A 26,833-nucleotide genomic window follows, 5' to 3' on the forward strand; every position below is an offset into this window, starting at 1 on the left:
TTTTATCTTCTTTTTTTCTCCAGGATGGGGATTAAATGCTCAAGATTATATTTCTTGTTGGGACTCAGATGTTTATCAGTTCTTATCTCTGTTACAGTCTCACAAACCCTGAGTTCTGCAGCACTTCTCTCTAACAAACTAAAAATGGAGCCTCATCTCTCTCTCTACAAGGCCTTTTAAGGATAAACTGTCCAATTAAGAAATGACACCTCAATTACTTTCACTTTTAACCCAATAACCAACCACCCATGGCCGCAATGGGGACTTTTTATCCAATTACACAAAACCACCCAAACCCATGGAGAAGAAGGAGCAGCCTCCACCCCGAAACCTCCATCTTGCTCCATACATACTACTATATTTTAAAACCTTAAACTCTAAGTTTTCCCCCCTGTGATATCACACATTTTCTATTCAAACCCCACACCCACAATCCCAGTTCTGTCATTCCATTTTGGGAGCTTCTCCACGGCCTCAGGTCAGTGCAGGGTTCTCTTGGGGGCCAGAGCCTGGCAGCACAGAAAGTCTGGAATTCTCTGCAATTCCCAGGCATCCAACAGCTCTCAGCTCTCCCTGGATCCTTTTCTTCTCCAGCCTGAGCCCCCCCAGCTTTGTGCTGGTGACATTTCTCTGGATGCAGCCCAGGGCACATTTGGCCTGCAGACGACACAGCTGGGTCCTGTTGATCTTCTCATCCACCAGCACCCTCAGATCTTCCTCCTTGGGGCTGCTCTCCATCCATTCTCCCTCCAGCCTCAATTTGTGCTTGGGATTGCCCTGACCCAGGTGCAGAACCTCACGTTTGGCCTTGGGAACTTCATTTCAAATACTTTGGTTCTTCCACATCTTGTAATTGATGTTGATGTTCCTTCCACGTCCATGAACAGCATAAAAGTGAGGAATTTGTTCTTCCCAAGTGGGAATAATTAATGCAGGGTAGGGAAAAGCTACTTGTTCCTTTATGTTCCTTCCAGTAGAGAGGCTGGACTGGATTCCAGAAGGAATTTGAGGATCACTGCTCCACAAACTGCTGTTTTTCCAGAGATTCAACCAGGTCTCTTCCCCTTTTTTTTTTTTGGATGTTGAACACAGCACCCTCCAAAGGCACCAAACTTCCACCCTTCCTCTGCCAGCTTCCCCAGGATCATTCTCTCAGAGGGATTTTGCAGAATGCAGGTGGAACAAATTCCTGAGCACCTCCTGGACAGACCATCTCTGCTCTTCAAAGCCAGGCTCATTTCTTTCTTCTTCCAGCTCTTCTAGTGGAAAACAAGGATGTAATTCCAGTTATTTTGGTGAATCAGTTGTTTACCACAACACAAGGGGTAATCCTCTCTTAATCCCCATGCTCCTTACAGATTTTGTTTAGTTTTTCATCAGTCTGTGTCAAGTCTGTCTGCTTTGGCAAAGAAACAAAAAATTTTGCTGGAGAAAGGTCACAACATCTGGCTGAGCCTGGCTGCTTTGTGCTGTAGCAGAGTTAAAATTGGAAATTGTGATGGCTCAGGCTTTCTCAGAATGTTTTTAGAAGAGTATAAAAAATTCATTTGGGTGATTCAAGGAGGAGACAGGTTAGAGCTCTGCTTGCTGTGGAAAAAACAACCCCAAAACAGCCCCTCTGGGTGTTTTCCATGACTTTGGACTTCCCAGCAAGAGCAGTGACAGATAAATCACCATTTCTTTGGTCACAGGGCTATTGCTGTTGTCAGCTCTGCAAATTCTGTGCACCCCACGTTCAGTGAGACCTCAGCAGCGAATTTTGGTGAAATCCAAATTATTGTAACCCAGCTGTCTGCACTGCTTGGCTCCTGCAAGCTCCAAGCCTGAGATGATTTTGATTTGCATAACAACGTGCCTGTTGTTTAATCCTGACAGTCAGGCTGTGTGTCATGAGGTCGGGCTCAGAGCTCAATCAGTTCCAAATCTGGAAAAACACAATCAGTGCACAGGAAAAAAAAACCCCAACCACCAGAGCTCTTAGTGGCTTTTCAAAGAGCTACATTCTGTTCTGTGCCAGAAATTGCCCATTCAGAGGCTCATTGAGCTGCATTTCCAGCTCTGAGATATTTCTGAAAGGGGAGAAATGCAGGGGAGCCGTGGGAGCCTCTGTGTTAGAGCAGAGCAGCTCTCATGGGAGACAGGGCTGAAATTCCACTTTTTAGTGATGAAAATACCTGGGGCAGCCACCTGCTCATCACACCCACCTCTAGTATTTCAGGATCCATTACCCTGCCCCCTTTAAAGAGAATATTTTGGGTACTTCCCACCCCAAAATGAGGGTGGGAGGGGAGTGATGTGAATTGTCCTCACAGGTGGTCTTCAAACTGCTGCTTGTCCTGCTCAGGTTAAACCCAGCTGTAAAAATTCCTCAAGGTAAGAAATAACACAAATTCAGGCATAATGGAGCTCTAGATTTTAACCTGTGTGTGAATCACCCTTCTCTCTCTCTGTCTTTGGGGGTTTTTTTCCCCTCTTCCCCACCTAAATTCAATTTATTTATTCCTTTTTGCTGCAGCCATTCACAGTCTAAAGCTGAGCCGTAACCATGTGGACTGGCACAGTGTGGATGAGGTGTATCTGTACAGTGATGCCACAACATCCAAAATTGCAAGGACTGTCACACAAAAGTTGGGGTTTTCCAAAGGTAAATCTTTCCCAAACTTTGTAAAGAATATTGTAAGTGCCAGCATTTGAAGTTTAACTCCAAAAGGTTTTAATGTGAGTAACCCACTTTGGCCATTGCATTTTTTACTTTATATGAGTATTCAGAATCCTTAGCTTGTGTAAATAATGGTAACTAGATGTGAATATTTTAAATTTTATTCTATTTGGATGAGAATATTTTAAAATTTTATTTAGATTACATATTTATTATATTTTAATTTTATATTTATTTTTGTTTAATTTTAAATTTAAAAATTATAATTTTGTTATAGTTTAATTTTATTTTGATGGGTTTGGATGCAGCAGTTAGCACTACGTAACAAATACGTGAAAATATTACAGTGGCAGAGTCCAGAAGCTAAAATTAGAATTAAATTAGAATTAATGTAAAATTAGGATTATTCCTGTAATAATATAAGGATTACAGTTCCTTTTGCAACCTTCATTTTACTGCTGGGTACTTAGATATTGTGATGCATTCCTTAAATACATGACCATACCTTCCCTCTCCCCACCTCCATCCAGCCTTTACTTCTGTTCATAAAACAGAACTATGAAGTGACAGGAAAGGGCATTTAGACAGAAATTATTTCCAGTAGAAATTCAGGCTCATTTAAACTCAACACTCCCAGTCAGGCAGCAAAGCTGAGATGGTTGGAAGAGAGGGGGGAGTCTCTCAAGGAAAAAGCAGGTTATTTCCATCCTAGAAAATGGGAACTTGTCCTGTGCAGGACACCAGAACAAGAACCTGCACATTTGGTTTGTTCCTTGAAGAGACAAGGTCAGGTCACAGCTCTGACTTTATTCTGCATCCTCTGCCCTGTAATTAATGCCCTCTTACCCCCCAGGACTCCTGGGTGAACACTTAATTAATGTTTCCTTGAAAAATAATATAATTCAGTGCTTCAGTTCCAGAAGAAATGATGTCATTTATCCAGAACACCATGGGGATAATGTGTAATAAATAATGAGATCTGGCCCAAACAATTTGTGGAGGAGAAATATCAAAGAGAAACTCACTTGATAAACAAAACCTGTCTTGGGTAAAAAATGCCCTCAGTGGGTTTGGGGTGTTTTCCTCCTGTTTAAAACCAAAATAAGCTGTTAGTTCCAGCTTTGGAGGCCAGCACTGGTGCCTGGTGTGGTCCCCTGAGTGTCACTAGAGGGGGATGGAGGCACATTGTGCCCATGGGTTTGTCAGCACAGCAGGGAGAAAATGCCCACGTTTACCCTGGGGAATTGGGTTTGGGTTTGGTCACTGGACTGAAGAACAAGGGGGAAATTTCAGGTTGGATCAGCTCAAAATAAAGCAAGTTTTCCCTATCAAAATGATAAATTTTAAAGGTTTTCAACATGCTCTTTTAATTGGGGTGGATAAAGTGACAACACTTACGTGGACAGGTCATTTCCATGATCTTTCCATGCTGTGGGAGTAAGGGGGAGACAGAAGGAATTTCATTGATTGAGACACCCAGGAGAAGGATTTTGTGTTGCAGAAGTGAGTGCACAGTTACACAACTGTTTTCTGAAGAGCTGGTCTCCAAAACATGCCTGAAATTAATTCCCTTTCCAGTGGAAGTGGCTGTTGATATCACCTGGCTGCTCAAATCTTTCAGGGCTTTAAAAGTGCCTATAATTAAAAATATAGGCACTTTTATTGTGGCAGAACATACTTAATTGGAGTGGGTTTTATTTGCCATCAGGTGCAGAATCCTGGAATTCCTTGGTTTGTGATAAGGCAGAATGATAGCTTTAAAATTCATCTCTTTGGGATGTCTTTGTACTGTACACACATATTTAAAAATAGATGCTAATCCTTTAATTTTATGATCTCTATTATATTACCTGATTTTCAACGTGCTGGCCTGAGAAAAGCCAAGCTTCTGTCAGCAGAGGAGAGCACTGCAGCTGGCAGAATGTCACTGATGTGGGACAATGTTCTTTCTGCAGCTTCAAGCAGTGGGACAAGGCTACACAGAGGCTATGTAGAAGAAGCCACATTAGAAGACAAGCCACCCCAGACCAGCCACATTGTGTTTGTTGTGCATGGCATTGGGCAGAAAATGGACCAAGGAAGGATCATCAAAAACACAGCCATGTGAGTGCCTTGGAGTGTTTGAAACAGCCTTAATGTGAGTGACAGCAGAGCCTTTGGTTTGGGCTGAATCTTTGCCTGTTTTCCTCATCCTCCTCTTCTCCTGAGTCATTAATCTTTTGTGTTGTGGGTTTTGATGGTTTTGGAATGTATGAATTTTGATGTTAATTGGAGTGTATGAATTTAGGGAGAGCCGTGAGCCAAAGAGCAGAGATTTATTCTGATTTTATCACCAGCACTTGGGACTTCTGGGGAAATGGTGAAGAGGATGTAGCCTCAAGTTGCAGCAGGGGAGGCTCAGCTTGGATTTCAGCAGGAATTTCTCCATGGAATGGTTGTTAAGCTTTGGAAGGGGCTGTCCAGGGAGGTTTGTATTTGCTGGGAATGTCCCCACAAAGGCAGGAATGATGAATCTGACTCCATGTTCTCAGAAGGCTGATTTATTACTGTATAATACTATATTATATTAAAGAATACAGAAAAGATATTATTAGCTAAAAAGCTAATAATAAAAACTTGTGACTCTTTCCAGAGCCCTGACACAGCTTGGCCCAGTTGGCCAGAGTGAAAACAATTCAGAATCCAATGAAACAATCACCTGTGGCTAAACAATCTCCAAACACATTCCACACAGGAGAAGCAAATGAGATAAGAATTGTTTTCCTTTTCTCTGAGGCTTCTCAGCTTCCCAGGAGAAAAATCCTGGGCGAGGGGATTTTTCCAGAGAATGTGAATGCCACACAGGGAGGTTTGGAGTCCCCATCCCTGGAGGTGTCCAAGGAAGGTGGCACTCAGTGCTCTGGGCTGGAGAGTGTTAGGAAAATTAATCCACAAAAAGGTCCAAAAGGAGACAGGAGTCCTTTGGCTTTATTCAAATGAAGGGAGAGGCCATGGGGCATCCCCTGGGATCTCTGACATTTTTGGAGGATGCAGCCTCCTTTTTATCCCAATTTCCCAGCCACATTTCCCTTCTCTCTTTCCCCATTGGCTGAGGTCCTTGAGAGGTTCAGACTTCCCAAAACACCTGATACCAGAGATTCCCCTCTAATGTATAACCCTCCCTTTTAATTTTTAATTGATATGGAATTTAGGGGTTTTTCTTCCCCATTCTTTCTTTCATCTTTCAATGTCTAATTTCATTTATCAGCAAACCTAAAGTTTATTTGTAAAAGCAAATATATTTTTCCATTCATCAATCAGTGGAATCCTTCCCATTGTTCTTTATCTCCCAGTGCTGGTTTTATCAACCAGCAGACCCACAGCTTGTTTGGAAAGACAAATCCAATATTCCTCTCAGGACAAGGTGGGGATTGGACTTGCTGACTCTTGAGGTTTTTTCCAGCCTGAAGGATTTTGTGTGCAATTCTGGCTCCCGTGGTTGGTGGCTTTGCTGAGCAGGGAGAGGTTCCTCATTTGGGGAATGTCGTTCCTCAGTGGTACCTGGGTGAATTCAGTGAATTCGGCAACAGCTGGGAAGGAATTGAGCAGAACATTTTTGGTTAAGTGGTATGGGAAAGTTAATCTTTGAATGGAGTCTCTCAGAGCTGGGTGTAGGGATAGTGGGCAAGCAAATTGCACCTGTAAGAGAGGGGGAATGGGGAGACACGGGAATGTTGTCATTCCTAGCAGGACAGGAGCCCTCCATGGATGGAGCTGTTGCTGTGTACAGAGCCTGGCTGAACAGCAGAATGGGACCAAAAAGGCTGTGGATTCTCTTCTCTGAATGTCTTTTGCTTTGCAAGTGGCTCTTGGGAATGATTCCCAGAGCTGTGGCTGCTCCATTCCTGGCAGTGTTGAAGGCCAGGTCGGGGCCCTGGTTTAGTGGGTGGCATCCTCACTCATGCCAGGGCTTGGAACTTCATCCTTTACACCAAAGCAATCTGTGATTTTATGCACCCGAAAAGATGGTTTTGAATCCTAGAAGCAGAATTATCAAGTCCTGATGGCAGCTGTGTGGGGGACGAGGTGGCACTGAGAGTCCCTCATTAGCTGGAAGAGGAGACTGAAAAGGTGTTAGTTACAGATCTGGATGGTGCTGTAGGTGTGTCCCAAATAGCTCCAGGTTCCTTCAGCGCTGACAAACCCAGCGGCTCCCGTGGGAAGAGCTGGGATTGCTGGGATGTTGTGGTGGGAGCTTTGTCACCCTCCCTTTGTCACTCTGGGTCAGTGCTTGTGTGCTCTGTGCCATCCTGTCATCAGCCTCTCGTGTCCCCACAGCTCCTGGTGCCACTCCAGCCTCCTCTGGGGTGCCAGGGTAAACCTTTTGATGTCACTTGTGTGTCACTTGTCACCTCAAAGCACCAACCTGCAGCTCTCCACCCCTCTTCCTGCCACTTCACTGCTCTGTTATTCACTTTGTTTAAGAGCCAGCAATCCAAAGCAGAGAGAAAAAAGGATCCACAGCCCTTGGCTCAAAGTTAGTCACCAAAATCAATGTAAAAACTTCCATTTTTGTGGGATGGAATTACACAGAATGCAGATAGCCTCAGTATAAGCTGCTGTTTTAACAGTGGCCAGAAATAAAGCTTCAGCCTTGGAATCATTAAATTTTTCTGTTTTATCTTTCTCCCTCTTCCATTTTCCATAGATACAGGCATATGTGGGTGGATTAGCTTCAGCTCAGGTCACAGTGCAGAGATGTTCATTCATTCCACAAGTCCTGCTCTAATTGGCAGCCCAGCATATGAAATACTTTCTCAAAAAGGGACACAAGACTTTATGTGCTTCAGTAAATCTCACTCAAGTCCTCAAGAAATACCAGACAGCATTGCATAGCCTTTTAAAATGCTAATTATTGGCATAAATTGTGCATTCTGCACAAAATTTGCAAATTAAAGCATCATTTTAGAATGAAGTATCTTTATTTTTTTCTCTTCTTTTTTTTTTTTTTTTTTTTTTCAAATAACAGCTTAAAACTTATCAGTGAGGAACATCCCATATGTTGCAGGGAGAGATTTCAGAAGGAATGTCTGCCAAGCTCTCACAAGCCATGCTGGCACTTTCTGTTAGCACCTTCATCCATGATATTTGTGTGCTGCTTGGTTTTTGGGGTGGTTTTTTACAAGCTTTTCCATTAGGGACACACTGGTGCCTTTTGAAAAAGAAAATTAATAAGAAAAAGTATTTTTTGACCATTCACTCTTTTAAATCAAAGCTAAGGAGAGAAGATGTCAGTGGGATTTTTTTTTTTGCCTTTTAAATGCACATTTTTCAGTAGGAAACCTGCAGCTGGACCCCACCAGAGCTCATTTGACACATTCTGTCCTCAGGTTAGCACCTTGAGAAGAAGCTGGTGCAGCTCCCAGGGTGCTGCTGCATCATTAGGCAGATCCTGCTGGTTACAGAGCTGAAAACAGAGACCCCTTGTCCGGGGAAATTCCAAATTATCTGTGCTAATTTCATTAAGGACTGCAGCTCAACCTCCTCATTAGCCTGGCTGGATGCTGTGGTTGCAGGGTGTCCTGTGAGTAGGTAAATGGAAAAGATGCCATCTCAGGGATGCTTGGATGAGCAGGTCTGTGGTGGATGTGACATAATTTTGTTTTTTTCTCTGTGTAGTTAAACACATTTATTATCTAAATGTAGCACAGCAGCTGGTGCAACAAGCTGCTCCTGTCAGCACTGATATTCCCTGGGACTTTCTGGGGAGAGACAGCCCCTCCTCCAGGCTGGAGCAGAGATTCAGCTGCCCCAGCAGGAGCTCTGAGCTCTGTTGGTACCACAGGGATGCTTCTTTAAGGGAGAAGGCTTTATAATCTGTATTTCTGCCTAATACAAAGCAAGGTTTTATGGCAGAATGTACTTAACTGGAGGGGGTTTTATTTGCCATCAGAATCCTGGAATTCCTTGGTTTGTGATAAGGCAGAGTGTTGGCTTTCAAATAAATCTCTTTGGGATGTCTTTGTACTGTACACACCCACATGCTGTTATTTGGAATGTATTTTTTTTCCATGGAAGTTGATCTGTGGTTTTGTTGAATTTGTGGGTGAATGGGAGGGAGAGATGTTGTTACACATATTGAGTGTTGGTTCTGCCACCCAAACCCATGAAGAGGAAGGTGAAGAGGAAGGTAAAGAAGGACTAGCTTCTGTCTTTAAACTTAAACTTAAAACTTCTGTCTTGTTTTATACATTTTATTATATTCTAAAACTTTAAACTCTTTAAGTTTTTTCACCTTGTGATATTACACACTTCTATTCAAACTGCAAACTCGTAATTTTAGTGCTATTAATTAATTTTGGAAGCCTTTTCCACAGCTCAGGTCAGTGCAGTGTTCTCTTGGGGAGGTCAGAGTCTGTCAGCACAGAAAGTCTGAAATTCTCAGCATCCAGGACTCCAACATCTGAGTATAATTTAGAATCATGGAATGGCTTGGGTTGGAAGGGAGCTTAAAACTCGTCTCATTCCTTTGGCAGGGACACCTCCCACTGTCCCAGGCTGCTCCAAGCCCTGTCCAGCCTGGCCTGGGACACTTCCAGGGACCCAGGGGCAGCCACAGCCGCTCTGGGAATTCCATCCCAGCCCCTCCCCACCCTCCCAGCCAGGAATTCCCAGTTCCCAATCTCCCACCCATCCCTGCCCTCTGGCACTGGGAGCCATTCCCTGCCTCCTGTCCCTCCAGCCCTTGTCCCCAGTCCCTCTCCAGCTCTCCTGAAAGTTCCCCTCAATGTCACATTTTGCACCCCCAACCTTCTCTTCTCCAGGCTGAGCAATCCCAGCTCTCCCAGCCTTTCCTCACAGGAGAGCTGCTCCATCCCTCTTGGGATCATCCTGGTGGCCTCCTCTGCCCATCTGGGAATGTTCTTCTCCATGTTCCCACCCTCCTTTTCAAATCTCCTGTTGTTTCACCTGACCCAGGTGAAGGTCAGACCTTTCACCTGCCTTAGGCAGGGTTCAAAGCTTTAGGCTGGACTAAATTTCATCATCTCCTGTGCTTGGGGAATGAGTGAAGAGACTCTGCTGTGCTTTTCCAGAGCAGCTGCAGTTTTGTGTCACTTCTGGGCTGCTCTCAGCCTGAGGCTGGGCTCTGCCTCTGTCTGAATCTCCTGTTTGGATTCCAAAATCACATTTGTCTGTGCTGCTCCTCACAGCCCAAAAATTGCTGTCTGCACAAGCACCAGCATCTTGGCCTAATCACCAATTACATTTTTATTGCAAGTCCCATTAGAAAGCATTTTAATTGTGGATTATCATTAGGATAATTACTTTGGAATAGCTATTTTGGTACATTTCCATTGCTATGCAAGCCTGGGCAGAGCCTCTCAGAAGCCTTTCACTGCATTAATGTGTGCTGCTAGAATCTCAAATGAAGATTTTCCTGTAAAATCTTTTCTATAATTTTAGCTCTTCAGGTATTTGGTAGCTTCATGTTCCACTTAAACGTTTGCATTGCATTAAATACATATTAAATGCTTGTTTTTCATCATTTGGTGCAGGAATTGAGCACCCAGCTGGTAAATACTGCCTTACAGGTTTCAACTTGAGCCTGTCTTGCCAGAGAAGTTCAGGCCAAGAGGTAAAAGGTGACAGTTAGGGCATGAAATGCTTTTGGAGCAGCTTGTTTTGTGTGTATTTATTACCTAACACATGGCTGGGTGTTGGGCAGGAGCTGTAGCAGCCTGCTCAGGATTTGGGTGTATCCCCAGGGCTGTTCCTATTCCCTGCCTCCTTCCATCCCTTGTTTCTGCCCTTTCCCTGCTCACACCATCCCATCTGTAAGCTGGTGTAAAAAAGTGGGCTTGTATCTGGATGCTAGTCCTTCTTTACCTTCTTCTTCATGGGTTTGGGTGGTAGAACCAACACTCACCATCTGGAAGATGCATGGAGTGGGTGCAGTGGAGCTGGGAGGGGCCAGGGAGTGCAGTGCTCTGTGCCAGAGCAGGGCAAAGCCTTCCTGCCCTTTGGAAAGCAGTGCTGGAGGGGAATCTGGAGCACCTGGATCTCCCAGGATTGTCCCAGGATCCTGTGATCAACCAGCAAAGCACCTTCAGTGCCTCTGATGGTGCAAAATCCTGTTACTCTTCAAAAGGATGGAGTGTGGGTCCCAGTTGTGCTTCCTTTGTTTGCATGCTGGAGTTTCCATCTTCTGGAGCAGGATGAGTCTGTGTGTGTTGTGGAGCAGCAATTTTCACAGCCATTTTCACAGCAGTTTTCAGAGAGCAGCAGTGGCAGAACATGACTTGAGTCTTGAGCTGCTCTTTGAAACCTGCCTGTAGGGAGAGTGGAGTTGGCATTTCTGCAGCTGAGCTTTGGGAAAAGCCTCTCCCTCCCATTTCCTCATCTCTCAGCACAGCTCCACTTGCATTGCTCACTTCAGCTCAGCAAACTGAGCCCAGGCCAGCCCTGAGTTTCCTCAATAAAGTGCTATTATTTCCTCAAGGAGGCAGTGAGTGCTCCCTGCCACTGACACATTTTCTGAAAAATACTTTTGCCAGGATTTTTTCTCCTGAGAAGCCTCAGAAAAGAAATGTAAACAGTAATTATCTGATGGGTGTGGAGATGGTTTACCAACAGGTGCATCTTAGATTGGTCTCATGTGGTTGTTTTTATTTCATGATCAATCACAGCCAGCTGTGTCAGGCTCTCTCAGTTTGTCATGGGTTTTTTTATTATCATTCCTTTCTAGCCCTTCTTATGAAATCCTTTCTTCTATTCTTTTAGTATAGTTTTAGTGTAGCATTTTTCATATAATATATCTCATAAAATAATAAATCAGCCTTCTGAAACATGGAGTCAAGATTCTCATCTCTTCCCTTGTCCTGGTGACCCACAAACACCACAAGAGCTGCCCTCCCTTTGAGGGAGCTCCAGGGGGGTGAGAGCAGTTGGGGAATGGTTCAGAGCATCATTCCCCAGCTCTGTGACCAAAATCCAGGGATGGATCCACATGGCTTTGCAGGGAGGAGTCAGAATTGAAGTGGTTTTCTTCAGGGAACATCCCATAGCTCTGTCTCTTGGAATCAGGGTGATGGGATAAAGGGTTGTGACTTTAACCTGACACAAAGGGGAGGTTTAGATGAAATATTAGGAAGAAATTCCTCACTGTGAGGATGGTGAGGCCCCTGGAACTGAGGAAGAGGTTGCCCAGGTGGCTGCCCCATCCCTGGAATGGCCCAGGCCAGGCTGGACAGGGCTTGGAGCAGCCTGGGACGGTGGGAAGGTCCCTGCCCATGGCAGGAGGTGGAGCTGGATGGGCTTTAAGGTCCCTTCCAACCCAAACCACGCTGGAATTCAATGATTTTATGAAATCAGAGTGAGAAGCTGGCACGTTTGAGGCTTAAAGATCATTCCCTATTTCTCTCTCATGGATCATCTGACTGAAGAAAGTCTGCAAAGATAACTTGACATCAAAATGAACAGTTTCTTCAAGCTTTCAGCATTTTGCTCTGTTAACATCAGCATCATTCTGCCAAATTTGGGAAGCAGCTGAAGCTAACTCAGTTTGCAGCTCCCCTGTTTTTAATGGAGTATTAAAACATTAATCCTACACAGAACTAGTGGCATGAGATTAAAAACAGCCCCTCAGTAATAATTCTAAATATGTTAACATACCTGTGGAATATACTCAATTTAAGCAAGGATGTATATCTGTGAAAATATGGGTTTGTTATTTATTATTTTAATCAGGGAAAGGCAGCCAGGCACATTTTATTCATGGTGTATCTCAAAGTACCTATTTTCAGCCCATTACTTTTAGCATGAAAAATAGCAATATGTCAGAATTCTTTCAAGGTGTGCATTGAATCTGTGCACAAGTGGGTTTTCTTCTTAGAAAAAACAGAAATTAGAGTTGTTTCCTTGTGTTTCAATGTATGGCTTCAAGTAATTGTTGCTCTGGGGTCAGTATTTCAACATGCATTTGTATCAGGTGAATTCTCTGCCTGTTTAGATGAGGATTTATGGCTTCAGTTGGTGTTAATTTAACAAGTGAGTAGAGGGATTTGCCATCTAATAAAATTTTTAGAAGAAATTTATCTTGAAGAGCCAGAAGAAGAAAAAAAGAAAAATAACCTCATCTTTATAGCAGAACAGATGAGCAGGTGTGTGTGGTGGGGGTTTGCATATGTCTGTAGCTGCATTGCCTGGAAATTACAGCCAATTTTCTCCAGAATTTCTGTCAAAATCAGTGGGGGATGTGGTGCAGTGCCACTGGATGTGTTGCACTGGGAATTTCAAGGATTGCTGGGAGATAATGAGAGGGTGGAAGTGCAGCTCTGACAGCCTGTGACACCCGTGGGGTGACGGGTGATAAAAATGGCTCCAAACAGAACTTTTGTGCACTTGGACCAGGATGAGGATGTCTAAGGACAAAAACATTTCCTTAGAGCTTGGAGTTTGATGTTCTCATGGAGCTGAGTGGTTCTGTTTGGGCAGGATTACTCCAGCAGGAGAAAGGATCCAGGGAGAGCTCAGAGCCTAAAGGGGCTCCAGGAGAGCTGGAGAGGGACTGGGAACAAGGGAGGGAGGGGCAGGAGCCAGGGAATGGATGGGATTTTGGGAATTGGGAATTGTGCCCTGTGAAGGTTGAAGGCTGCCCAGAGCAGCTGTGGCTGCCCCTGGATCCCTGGCAGTGCCCAAGGCCAGGCTGGACAGGGCTTGGAGCAGCCTGAGACAGTGGAAGGTGTCCCTGCCATGGCAGGGGGTGACACAGGATGATTTTTAAAGTCCTTTCCTAATCAAACCCTTCTGGGATTTTACAAATTTGGGACTGTTGTGCTGGACCACAGCTGGACAACCTCAACTTCCCTGAGGTGAGCCCACATCTGAGTAAAATCAGCCTTTACATTTCCTGGATGAGGATACAAAGCCAGCTCAGTTTTTAGGAGGGGAAACCTGAAGCTTCCCCCATAAGGTTTGGCAGAATTGCAAGGCCACATTATTATCTCCAAACTCCTGTTTCTTGTTTTTGCTTTTATTTTAAAAATCTCACTGAGTCAGTTTGTGAACAGCTTTAGTAAGAACTGGACCCTTTCAAACAGCAAAAAGCTCTGTAGTTGTTGGATTTAAAGATATAAAGCTTTAGAGATGTCTAATAGCTGTTCCTCCACAATATTTCCAGCTTCTACTGATAATAATAAATAATGTGGATAGTTTTTCTTGCTCTAATAGGACCAGGTTGTTTACCATTTCTTTCACCTCAAGTAGGTTTTGCTGTGTAAAATTCTGTGCTTTGTTCAGACAATATTTCTGTGCTTTTACTGCTTTTAATCTGAGCCACTTTATTTTGCTGCTTGGCTAATTTCCTTCTAAATTTTACTGGTTTTGAATTCCTCTTTGCTACTGTCAAAACTTAACCCCAGCCTGTAGCTGCAGTGGGATGGGGAGGAGAACTGGGAAAAGGTAAAACCCATGGGTTGAGATGAGAATTGTATAATAATAATAATAATAATAATAATAATAATAATAATAATAATAATAATAATAATAATAATAATAGGAAATCCAGAAATAAGTCTGGGTCTGGCCCATATTCCCCCCCAGCTTCTTGTGCAGCTCCTTGTTGGCAGAGCATGAGACACTGAAAAATCCCTGATTTAGGAGGAGCACAACCAAAACAACCAAAATATCAACATTATCTCATCCTAAATCCAAATTGTGCTGTACCAACTACCAGGAAAGAAATTACCTTTATCCCAGCCAAAACCACCTCGTTCAGGCAGAAAAAGTGAAGCTGGCTTGGCAATACCAAGGAGCTGGGGGCATTTTCAAAAATCTCCTTGATTTAAGCAGATCCTCCTGCTGAATTGTTTTCTTTCTTGTCATGGGAAGGATATTCTGCTTTATTTAAACCTTTGCCGTCTCTTTGGACAAGAATCCAGGAGATTAGGAGTGCAATCACACCAGGCTTTAAAAATAGAGATGCTGAGCAGTTGCATTTCTTGGCTGTTTGCACAGGCCTGCAGTGACAGCTTTGGAAAAAAGGATGTACAGGATGCTGCTTCCCTTCTCTGCTTTTTTTCTTCCTTTTACCCTTTTTTTTTCTTCCTTTCCCCCTTTTTTCTCCCTTTCTCCCTTTTTTTACTCTCCCTCTTTTTTTACTCACTTTCCCTCTTTTTTTACTCACTTTCCCCCTTTTTTTTCTCCCTTTCCCCCTTTTTTTTTCCTCCCTTTCTCCCATTTTTCTCCCTTTCCCCCATTTTTCTCCCTTTCTCCCATTTTTCTGCCTTTCCCCCATTTTTCTCCCTTTCCCCCTTTTTTCTCCCTTTCTCCCATTTTTCTCCCTTTCCCCCTTTTTTCTCCCTTTCCCCCTTTTTTCTCCCTTTCTCCCATTTTTCTCTCTTGCCCCCTTTTTCTCTCCCACCCCCCCTTTTTTTCTTCCCTTGTTTTTTTCCTTTCCCCTTTTTCCTTCTGCTTTTTTTCCTTTCTCCCTTTTTTATTCTCCCTACTTTTTTTCCCTTTCCCTTTTTTCCTTCCCCCTTTTCTGCCCCCTTTTTTTTTTCTCACTTTCTCCTTTTTCTCCCTTCCCCTCTGTTTCCCTTTTTTCTTCCCCCTTTCTCCCTCACTTTCCCTTTTTTCCCTTCCTCCTTTTTTCTCCCCCTTTTCTTTCCCTTTCTCTTTTCTCCCCCTTTTCTCCCCTTTTCCTCCCCCTTTCCTCCCCCTTTCCTCTCCCTTTCCCCCTTCACCCTTTTATTCCTTTCTCCTTTTTCCCCCTTTCCCCAACTTTTCTTTCCTTTTTTCCCCATTTCATTTCCATTCCCCCTTTTTTTCCTCCCCATTCCTCCTTTTTTTTTTTCCTTTTCTTTCATCAGAAAATTAATGTCAGTGATGGAAAAGTGTTTTCACTGCCTCTCTCAAAAATGTGATGCATGATTAATCTGCTTTTTTAGCAGCATAATGAACTTCTCCTGTGGAGGAAAAAAATTTAAAAATAAATTTTAAAAAAAATTTAAAAATAAGGGAAATGAGAAAAGGTAATTGTAGAAAACGTTTGGGGTTTTTTTGGTTTTTTTCCAAACCATTTCATTCCCTTTCCTACCTTCTCAGAACAGAGTTTGGGCAGAATTATCCATATAGGATTTTTGGGTAGCTCAGGATTGCTCAGCACATGGAGCAGCTGAAGCAATTCCTGTCCCAGGTGTTGGCAGTGATTTATCCTCACCTGTCTCACTTCTCCTGAAGAACAGAGGAGCATTAATGCACCCAAGGAAAGTGCCTCAGCTCAGGGATTAAACTCACTAAAAAGCATTTGGACAGGTGGAAGTGCAGGTGGAAGATGAATGTCATTGTGCCTTTGGTTGTAGAATCAATTAAAAGGGGGTTGCTTTGAAAATAGGGGGGAAAATGCATTGAAACACTGAAATAAATAAAAATTTGATGCTTGCAACTGGGAACTTGGGTTTGGTTTTTTGTGCTCATCTCAAAAATAGGAATACTGTTGGGGCCAGGATTCAGGTAAAGGAAAGAAAGGAAATTAAAAATTGCCTTGCTTTGGATGCTGAGTGACTGTAGTGGTTTTGGTTTGTTAATTGGAGGTTTTTGGGTTAATGTACTAATGAGTGTGGTGGGTTTAGTGTTGGTTAATTAGCAGTGTGCTCACTAGAATGCACTCATTTACTTCTTGTTGGGAGGTAGGACTAGGAGACAAGTAGAGTAGGTTTAAAACTTTAAAAGGGTATAAAGAAAATTTTATTAATAGGAATTAAAAGAAAGAGTAATAATAAGAATTTAAAAAAAGCTTTAGGATACTTCTCCTCTTCCTACAACTATTTCTTTTTTAATGATGATGTAAAGAAATAAATTAAATAAATTTTATAAATTTATTTAAGGTTGAGGTTGTCCAGCTGTGGTCCAGCACAACAGTCCCAAATTTGTAAAATCCCAGAAGGGTTTGATTAGGAAAGGACTTTAAAAATCATAAAATAAATTAAATAAATTTTACTCAGTTTACTACCTCTAAAATAGTCTTTCTTTAGTTAGGGAGAGAAGTCCCTCATGTTAATGTCATGGAGGTTTCTCTACAAGAAAATAGTTCTTTTGTGGTTCTTAATTTTTACAAATAGCAGCTGCCTGGGGAAATCTTTTATTGGGAAATCTTTCCTCTTTTTCACAAGGTTTTTTTGCAGTTGTGTTCTGTGGGTTCTGTTAACTTTTGGGGTGTTGTTCTAAAGATGAGGTGTTCAAAGGTAAAGGTTCTCATTATTTATAGAATGCCTGGATATTTCATATTCTGTCTGATTTCTTGCTGCTTTTCCTTTTTCAATGATGGGTTTTTCACACAACACAAATAAAGTAATATTTTTTTAAATAACATAACTTATCATTATTCCCATTTCCCCCCCCAAACAGAGAGGGTCAGAGACACTTTGGGGTTGAGGTATTTTAAGTTTTTCTCATCCCTTGAGAGAGGTGCAGCAATGTTCATGTTCAGATATGCTGTAAAATGAAAAGTCTTTTAAAAGCCTCTCCATCTGCTCCTGCAAGTTAAAACACTCACAAGCGATCCTGTTTCTCACCCTTGCAGCTCTCAAGCCTTCCAATTCACTATGTAAAATTAAAATAAAATTCTGCTCTTTCAAGCCATATTTTAAAGAGTTTTCTTTGTGTTTAAAAGCACTGAATTGGTTTCCCTCTATACTGATCACCTGGTTGATTTCAGTGGATTCTAGATTTCAAAGCAGAAGTGAAAAATCTTAATTTTCTATTTTCTGCTTTTCTAATTCTCTTCTAATTTTCTAATCCTTACCTTTCCCATTCAGCCCCAAACCCACCAGAATGAACAGGAACCTTTGAACTGAATTTAGGTGGATTATGTTGAGCCCATACTGTGACACATTCAGGCTCTTTTGAGCATGCAATGCACAGAATTTTTTTTCATTATATGAGAATTTAAGCATTTCATGAAAAAAGCTTGAAATTGAAGGGAATTACAAGAGTGGTCTGTACAGGAAAACATTCATTTCTTTGTTGTAGGATGCGAGATACAGCAAGAAAAGTGGAAGAAAAATATTTTTCCAACCTTGCAACACACGTGGAATTCCTTCCAGTGGAGTGGAGATCAAAGCTGACCCTCGATGGAGGTACAGGACTCAGGTCTAATTCTCCCCAGAAATCTCATCTGTGCTCTCTGCTTGTGCTTTTTCTTTGGTTTTGTTTGCACAACTTTGAACATTCCCATCCCTGGCAGTGCCCAAGGCCACGCTGGACATTGGGGCTTGGAGCAGCCTGGGATAGAGGAAGGTGTCCCCCCTGCCCATGAATGATCTTAAGGTCCCTTCCAACCCAAATCACCCCATTATTCTATTTTATCATTCTCCTGGATGTAATTTCATTCCCTTTTTTATATTCCCAGACACTGTGGACTCCATAACCCCGGATAAAGTGCGGGGTTTGAGGGACATGCTCAACAGCAGTGCCATGGACATCATGTACTACACCAGCCCTCTCTACAGGGATGAGGTGAGTGTGGAAAACTGCTTTCCATGTGAATTCACCTCTATGCCCTGGGAATTCTACACCCAGGGCATAGAGGCTGAAAAAAATCCGGAATTGGGAGTGTCAGGGAAGCTCCTCTCTAAGGAAAACCTTTGTAAAAGGTCTTAAACCTTTGTAGGTGTGTCATAAGGAACAACAAAAAGGGAAAGGAGAAAAGATAATTGCAGAAAATGTTTTGGGTTTTTTTTTTTCCAAACCATTGACTTTCATACCATTTCCTACCTTCTCAGAACAGAGTTATCCATATAGGATTTTTGGATAGCTCAGGATTGCTCAGCACATGGAGCAGCTGAAGCAATTCCTGTCCCAGGTGTTGGCAGTGATTTATCCTCACCTGTCTCACTTCTCCTGAAGAACAGAGGAGAACAAAGACAGCAAAAAGCACAATCCATGTCATTTATTCAGAACAGAAATGTCTAAAATGGTTCTGTATCAACAGCTGAGAAATGGGAAGGGCTTTAATGCTGTTCTCCTTAATTTCTGCATATCTAGAAGTCCACAGAGCTGAGGTTCTTTTTATGTCTGACAAAATCCATGGGTATTTGTCACTTCATTTCTGCTCTTTCTGGGGACAGATGGGATGGCAAACATGGCCAGTCTGATTGCATTTGTGTGCACTTGCCTTGCAGGGACACCAAAATGATCCCATTACTCACTTTATCAGGGGGCTGTTCATATCCTGGATGCTCCCATCCCACCTTGACCCACCTGTGTAGCTCTTGAGTGACCCCATTAATCAGAGGAGAAAAGCCAGGAATAGGATAATAAATTAACAGTGGCCTGTAAATAGTGATAAGCCTTGAATAAGTGATAATAACCTCAATAAATGAAGCAGCCCATAAAAAGTGGACAGTGCTTCACCTCAGTAGCACCCCTTGTGTTTCACACTCACTGGAAAAGCCCTCTGGAGCTGTTTTAGGATTAATTTCTGTAGGAGTTGTACCTTTTTCCTGTATTGGCTGTGTTATGGATGGAGCAGTGTTAATCCTTTTGCAGCCTTGGTGCCCTGAGCATGGTTAGACTGGGGTAAGGTGAGACTTTTAAGTCTCACCTGGATATTTAATGTCAAATTAGGTGTGTTTGAGTCCTTTAGACTGGCAACACAATTTTCAAACCAAAATCTGCGCCTCCCTTCCTGCTCAGTGATGCAGAATTCATTGATCAGGGCTCTCCACTGTCTCTCAGGTTTCCCTGCCTGTTGTGTACCTGAAGCCAACACAAATTTTTGTGGCAAGCCATGGAAATTTCTCTGGCAGTTTGAAAACAGATACTTTTTTAACTGCATTAGAGGCTTGGCATGTCTGTGGACATCTTATGGGAAATGGATTAGTGAGTAAACTTCAGGTGTGCTGGCCAGCAGTGCATGAAAATTTAATTCATTGCTCAGTAGAATTGCAGTTTTACAGGTTTATCACCATCCCCTGGGTGTGAGAACTGACATAGGAGGAGCATGATTAGATCTGATTACAAAATACCAAGTTGGTTTTATTCATCAAATCAAATTAATTTCCTTGAAATGTTTGCAGCAGTACAGTCAAGTTGCTCTTCCTTATCCCATTTTATTCTCTCTGACCTGACTTTGCAGAGTTTAACACAACAGTGTCTGATGGAGCATTCTTCTGGATGGTTTTCCCACCTTCAGTGTGTTTTTCTTGTGGCACTCCATTCCTTCCAGCTCAGAAATGAGCCTTGGCTTTGAGGATTCACACATTGCTCAGAATTCATGTCCCTGCTCACTGCTTAATCACCCCAACACAATTCTTTGTGTACCCTGGGCACTTCCAGTGCTTTCCAGCCAGAAATCCTCAAAGGATCTCAAAAGGGGATTATTTTATCAAACTTTCCTTTGCTTCTGGGAAATAAACTGAGGAATGTGGTGAAGAGTGAAGCTGCCATTCAGCTGATGGCTCTCAGAATCCCAGCCTGGTTTGGATTGGAAGGGATCTGAAAAATCAACTCATTCCAGCCCCTGCCATGGGCAGGGACACCTTCCACTGTCCCAGGGTGCTCCAAGCTCCATCCAGCCTGACCTGGGACACTTCCAGGATCCAGGGGCAGCCACAGCTGCTCTGGGCACCCTTCAACCTTCACAGGGCACAATTCCCAGTCTCCCACCCATCCCTGCCCTCTGGCACTGGCAGCCATTCCCTGGCTCCTGTCCCTCCATCCCTTGTCCCCAGCCCCTCTCCAGCTCTCCTGGAGCCCCTTCAGGCCCTGCCAGGGGCTCTGAGCTCTCCCTGGAGCCTTCTCCTCTCCAGGGGAGCATTCCCAGCTCTGCCAGCCTGGCTCCAGCCCTTGCAGCAGCTCCGTGGCCCCTCTGGACTCTCTCCAGCAGCTTCTCCTGCTGCTGGGAGCCCCAGAGCTGGCAGAGCATTCCTGGTGACCTCCAGTGACCAGGTCACTCCCTGAATCCCCTCCCTGCTCCCCTCAGTGCCAGGGGGACAGCTCAGGACCCTGTGAGCACCCAGGGCACAGTGCTGGCATGAGGCATTTTCAGGGTCCCCTGTTGTGGGGAGGAATGATGGATCTGACTCCATGTTCTTAGGAGGCTAATTCATTATTTTATGGTATTATATTATATTAAAGAATGCTATACTGAAACTATACTAAAGAGTAGAGAAGGGATACAGACAGAAGGTTTAACAAGATAATAATGAAAAACCTGTGACTCCCTCCAGAGCCTTGACACAGCTGGACTGTGATTGGTCATTAAGTAAAAACAATTCACCTGTTGGATAAACAATCTCCAACCACATTCCAAAGCAGCAAAACACAGGAGAAGCAAATTAGAAAATTCTTGTTTTCCTTTTTCTCTGAGCCTTCTCAGCTTCCCAGGAGAGGAATCCTGGGCAAAGAGGATTTTCCAGAAAATATGATGGTGACACTTGGATGGGAATTTTCTTTCCCCTTTCAAGGATTTTCCCCACTTAGAGCTATCACAGCTTCTTCTTTAAAGCTCCTGAGCACTCTTGGAGCAGCTCATGAAAGGGTTGGCAAGTGCCAGCCCCTCTGTGCTCCCAGGGGAAGGTGTCACTGTCACTTGGTGTCCCAGGAGAGCACAGAGCTGTCCCAGGGCACTGCATTGCCCATTGGAGCCCCCCCCAGAGCGTGGTGGGTGACCCCCTCTCTGATTTCAGGTATTGTTTCTTCTCCAGTGTGGCAGGAGAATATCCAAAAGGTGCCTCTGACTGCTGGCATGTGATGTGATGATACCAGGCAGGCATTAATAATTCAGCACAGCTCCCTGAACATCCCAGTCAGATTCAGCTGGGCTGGTTTTGTGGCAGAGAATTCTTCTGTATCCTCCTCTCTACCAAATCCCTCTTTAAACATTACCCAGATGTAAGAAGAAGCAATAAATTGACATTCTGATGTACACAGGCCTATTTCTAAAGGAAGAGTCATTTCACATTCTGCCCTGGCCTTGCTGGTCCATCTGTGGTAACACAATCTTGGGTTTTAGTGTCCTCAGTGGGGGACTTGGTTTCACATCTGTGTCACTGTAGCTTCATATTTCTTTAATAATAAATGCTTGCAGCAGAGATTAGAAAGACTAATTGTTGCATAGTAAATGCAGAGTTGTCACCTTCATTTTACTGTTAAGTGCCTTTTTTTTTTTACTGATCTTCCCTGTGCTTACTTGCAGGCTAATTGTAATTCTGTGAATTATTGATATATGGCTTGGCAGAAAATGCCTTTAGTGTGGGATAAATACAATTTACATTCATCATCCCAAGATTTCTAAGGATTTAGTGCAAATATTGCACTGTAAAAGTGGAGAAACTTCACTGTCCACCTTAGAATCATGGAATAGTTTATGTTGAAAGGGAAATTAGGGATAATCTCATTCCACTAGAACAGCTTGCTCAGAGTCCTGACCTTGGACTGGCTTCATGGTTTGCCCTTATACACATATTTAAAAGGAGAAATAATGTCCAACCTCTTCAAATTTGGGACAAGTATTAACTTTTAGCAGAGCTTTCATCCCTTTGGGTTGTTTTGCAATGGAAATACCATTCTCTTGTGCACTCTAAAAGGCAACTGGTTCAGGTGTGTTTGAAAACAAGATGGGAAGCAGGGAATTTTAAGCTGGGACTATTTCAGGACTGGTTTTGCATATCCTGTTAAACCTAATAGTGAAGGAGCTACTTGGCTGGTTTAATTAATTTGATTGCCCTTGAATGTACTCTCAGCTTTATAAAGTCATTGGTTAGTGGCTGTGTCTGAACCTAAACTTCATCTTGAGCACAGTGACTTGTTATTAATGGGTTGGACTCAGCTTTTCAGCAGCAAGAGGGGTCCTGGGAGAGATGCTCAGGCTGCTCCACAGATCCTTTTTCTGTGCCATCCCTCAGACAGAGCCCTTCCCATCTGTTCCCACAGCCACAGCTGATTCTGGCCTCTCATCTGTTGTTGTGACACTCCTTTGGCATCCGCCAGTGATTCCATCAGGGAATGTGACAACTGTTGTCCCCTTGGGGGTCAGCAGCCTCACCAGCTCTGCTGGCACCTTCTCCTGGGCCACGTGGAGCAAAACCTCCTCAGCTTTGCTTTCCCAACCCTTCCCAATCCCCCCGTGAGCTGCAGCTCCTCCCTTGGCTTTCAAGGAGCCTCTTCCCCCTCCAGCTGGCTCACACTCCTGCTGGCTGAATTTCAAAGGACTTTGCACTTTCTCCTCAAGTTCTCTTGACATGTGGGAAGAGCTGCTTGCAGAGCTCACTGTTCCTGAGATCTCCTTCACATTCCTTCCCCACAAAGCCTGCAGAAACAGTCCTGCTCTTCAGGCTGCAGAGGGTGCACAGGTCAGGTGTCCTGCACTACCTGTCTCTTGTTTTTATTTTTCTTCAGACTGTTCGTGTGGGAAGATTGTGTGGTGGGTGAGGATCCTGTGGAGACAGCACAGAGAAAGGAGCAGCACTCAAGCTGCTGTGTTACTGCTGTGCTCAGGTGCCAGCAGGGGTTTTCTGCTCCCTGTTTTCTTGGAAAAAAACTCATTTCTTGGATATTGAGAGGAAAATGTCATTTTCTACACTGGTAATTTTGGTGTGCATTGAAAACCCCCTTCAATCCCAACAATCTGCCCCTAAAATGGAGCAGGGGATGGAGTTCTGGATCTTCTTGGTGTGTGTCCAGGGGTTATTTGTCCACACACAAATCCCAATTTCCTTCTGCTTTGCCAGGAACATGCTATCCATGCTTAAATTATGCTGGTGTCTTCAAGGCTGCTTTTCCTCAGAGGAGAGTGAACAGCAGCTTGGGATGCTGGTGCTGGAATTCAGAGGTTGAGCAGCTCTTTGGGGTGCTGGAATTCAGAGGTTGAACAGCTCTTTGGGGTGCTGGAATTCAGAGGTTGAACAGCTCTTTGGGATGTTGGTGCTGGAGTTTAGAGGTTGAACAGCTCTTTGGGGTGCTGAAAATTAGAGGCTGAACATCTGTTTGGGATGTTGGTGCTGGAATTCAGAGGTTGAACAGCTCCTTGGGATGCTGGTGCTGGAATTCAGAGGTTGAACATCTGTTTGGGATGCTGGTGCTGGAATTCAGAGGTTGAACATCTGTTTGGGATGCTGGTGTTGGAATTCAGAGGTTGAACATCTGTTTGGGATGCTGGTGCTGGAATTCAGAGGTTGAACATCTGTTTGGGATGTTGGTGCTGGAATTCAGATGTTTGGGGTGCTGGTGCTGGAATTCAGAGGTTAAGCAGCTGTTTGGGATGTTGGTGCTGGAATTCAGAAGTTGAACAGCTCCTTGGGATGTTGGTGCTGGAATTCAGATGTTTGGGGTGCTGGTGCTGGAATTTAGAAGTTAAGCAGCTGTTTGGGGTGCTGGTGCTGGAATTCAGAGGTTGAACAGCTCCTTGGGATGTTGGTGCTGGAATTCAGGTGTTTGGGGTGCTGGTGCTGGAATTTAGAGGTTAAGCAGCTGTTTGCGATGCTGGTGCTGGAATTTAGAGGTTTGGATTTTTCCAGCCCAGCACAGGATGCTGTTTGTGCTCTGCACAAAAGGGCAGCAGCTCTGGATGCCTCACTGCTTCCACAGTATTTTGTTCCCATCATGATCCAGCAGTTCAGCCTTGCCCAACACCCAGGAGGTGACAAAGGACATGATTCTGCTGCCCTTTTTATCAGTGTTCCTCAGCCTGAGGTGACAGGGACATGTCACCTGGCTCAGACTCCCCATCTGTACAAAAGCCAGGCCTGTGCCAATTCAGGATTCCTGAATGGATGGGATAGGCTGTTATTTTTTGATTTCTTGGAAGCCATGTGGCAGCCAGACACATAACTGGGAAAGGAAAGGGCATTTTTGGCCTCATCAAGTGTTGCCTCTTGCTCCTTGGTCAGTTTTTGGCTTCCCCCTGGAATTGTATGGCCCTCAAGGCAGCTCCCCGTGGATGTGCATTCCTTACTCTGCCTTTAATTTGGTTTCTGAAGGGCAGAGAGCTTCTAACCTCAGTTCATCTGAATATGAGCTGCTGCCTTCTGAGCAACTTGATCCTGCAGGCTTGAGTTTCCTGCAAGGAGGATTTATTGGCAAAACTTCAGCTGATAGAGAGAGATAATCTCAGAATGGGTTGGTTTGGAAGGAATCTTAAAGCCCATCTCATTCCAAACCCCAAACCATGGGCAGGGACACCTTCCACTATCCCAGGTTGCTCCAGCCTGGCCTTGGACAATTCCAGGGATCCAGGGGCAGCCCCAGCTGCTCTGGGCACCTGTGCCAGGGCCTGCCCACCCTCACAGCCAGGAATTCCTTCCCAATCTCCCATCTACATTCCCCTCTCTCAGTGGGAAGCCATTCCCCCTTGTCCTTTCACTCCAGGCCCTTTCTTTGAAATATTTCAGTGTCCTCAGGCTGATGCTAAATGAGGGCCAGCTGGGAGGATGGGATTTGATGCAGCTTTTCTGGAAGAAATAGGAATTGTTCCCTTTGTTACAGTGTTTGATCTGCTCAGAAACAGACAGGGAAAGGTGCTGCATCTCCCTGCTCCCTCTGGAGGAGCAGAGCAGCTGACAGGGAAAATATCAGCTCAATCCACTGCTGCCTCATTGATTCTTCTGGGAGGTATTTGAGCTTGTTTAGTCTGTGGGAGAAGCCTTAGGAGGTGGTGAAATGGGTTGGGCTGATGCCTCAGGTTTTAGTTTTTCTATTTTTCACATTCTGTGCTACTTTAGTGGGTGGGTCTGGGCTCCATATTATGGGATGCTGAGCTCTGAGCACAGAGCAGGGAGACAAAACAATTCCTGCTCCAGCTGGGCACCAAGGACAAATGACCCAAACCTCAGCCCAAGAGCACAAACCCCGTGGGCTGGAGAGAGAAAAACAAGCAGGGTGGGACTGCAGGGGCTAAAGCTGGAATGGGACAATGAACTGCAAGGTGCAAATGGAGCAGAACTGATCCCAGGGACAGAGCCCGTGCCCGGCCGTGCATTTTGGGGCCATTTTGGTTCATCTTGGGTGCAGGCCTGGCTGGGCTCTGGTGCTGCCCAAGGTGGATGCATGGAGGAGATGCTTTGAATCAATCCCTGCTTTATTCTGGAACTCCATCCAGCCTCTGCTCTAGGGCAGCCTGCACAAGGCATCAGTTTCTGGTGACCCCAATGGGACCAAACCCACAATCCCTGGCTTAGGGAGCTCAAGGAATCTCCAGGCTTTTTGTAAGGAAAGCCCTATGGAACCTGGGATGGAAAAACAGCTCCCACTGTCCCCCAAATGAGCTGGGAACTGGGAGGCAGGATGGGAGCTGCAAAGAGAGAGAGGAGTCTGGTCCTGCAGCATTCCACTGTTCCCACCATTCCTGAGATTTTTGGGTGATTCCTGCAGAACCAGCAGGATAAGATCCCATGGATTAGCAGGTGCTGAGGTTTGGGGCTGGCAGGGAAATAAGTGAGAAAAGGGCTGATTTCAGCAGGAATTCCTTGGATGGAGCTGCAGTGGGAGCAGGAGAAGCTGTCAGCAAGCTCAGGATGAGGCACCCATTACCTCTAACCCAACCATGAGGTGCAGACATGGAGCAGCCACTTGGATGTCCTGGGTTTGGGAGGCTGGGAAGGGAGTTGTTTTATTTTTTTGGGTTGTCTTTTTTTAAATTTTATTTTATTTAACAGTGAACCTTTAATTAAGACCCTTTAGAGGGAATAGAAAGGCAAGCTGTGCATAAAAAGATCAGCTCTTAAAATTTTATTGCAGTGATGCCATTTAGGAGAGAAAATTTGATAGGCAGTCATATTTTTCATGTTTAAATCCAACCAAAAGATTTTAGGCAATGTAAAGTGGTTTTAGAAGTATTTTTACATGGATTTTTAGGACATACCAAGCTGTAACTACAGAAGATTTGAAAGCAGTTCAGGTGTCATTTACTGGACTAAAACCCTGTTCAAACTTTTCTTTCACAAGTTGGAATATTTTATGCTTTTAAAGACTAAGAAAGCAAATGAGGATTAAATCATAGACTGGCTTGGATTGGAAGGGACCTTAAACATCATCCCCCAATAAATATTGCCTCAACTTCATATACTGCTTATCCAAGCAGGTTTTAAGCTGTGACTTTAAATGACTATTCATTTTTGTTTCAGTTCCTTTTCTTTTTCTCCTTTTTTTTTTTTTCCTTGCTCTGCACCACAAAGGTTCAGTTTCTAATCTTAGGAC

At 44.1% G+C, this 26,833-nt stretch overlaps 1 protein-coding gene across 1 annotated transcript in view; it reads left to right on the top strand.

Moving 5' to 3' along the window:
- The window catches only part of DDHD1 (DDHD domain containing 1), a 67,415-nt gene that overhangs the window by 23,593 nt on the left and 16,989 nt on the right, over positions 1–26,833 (top strand). The window contains exons 3-6 of the mRNA XM_036384670.2: positions 2,516–2,644; positions 4,615–4,762; positions 17,669–17,775; positions 18,048–18,154. Of these exons, the coding sequence (XP_036240563.1) occupies positions 2,516–2,644; positions 4,615–4,762; positions 17,669–17,775; positions 18,048–18,154 (491 nt within the window). The remainder of the gene's footprint in view (positions 1–2,515; positions 2,645–4,614; positions 4,763–17,668; positions 17,776–18,047; positions 18,155–26,833) is intronic.

Source organism: Molothrus ater, chromosome 6 (assembly GCF_012460135.2).
Source record: "Molothrus ater isolate BHLD 08-10-18 breed brown headed cowbird chromosome 6, BPBGC_Mater_1.1, whole genome shotgun sequence".
Lineage (NCBI taxonomy): Eukaryota > Metazoa > Chordata > Aves > Passeriformes > Icteridae > Molothrus > Molothrus ater.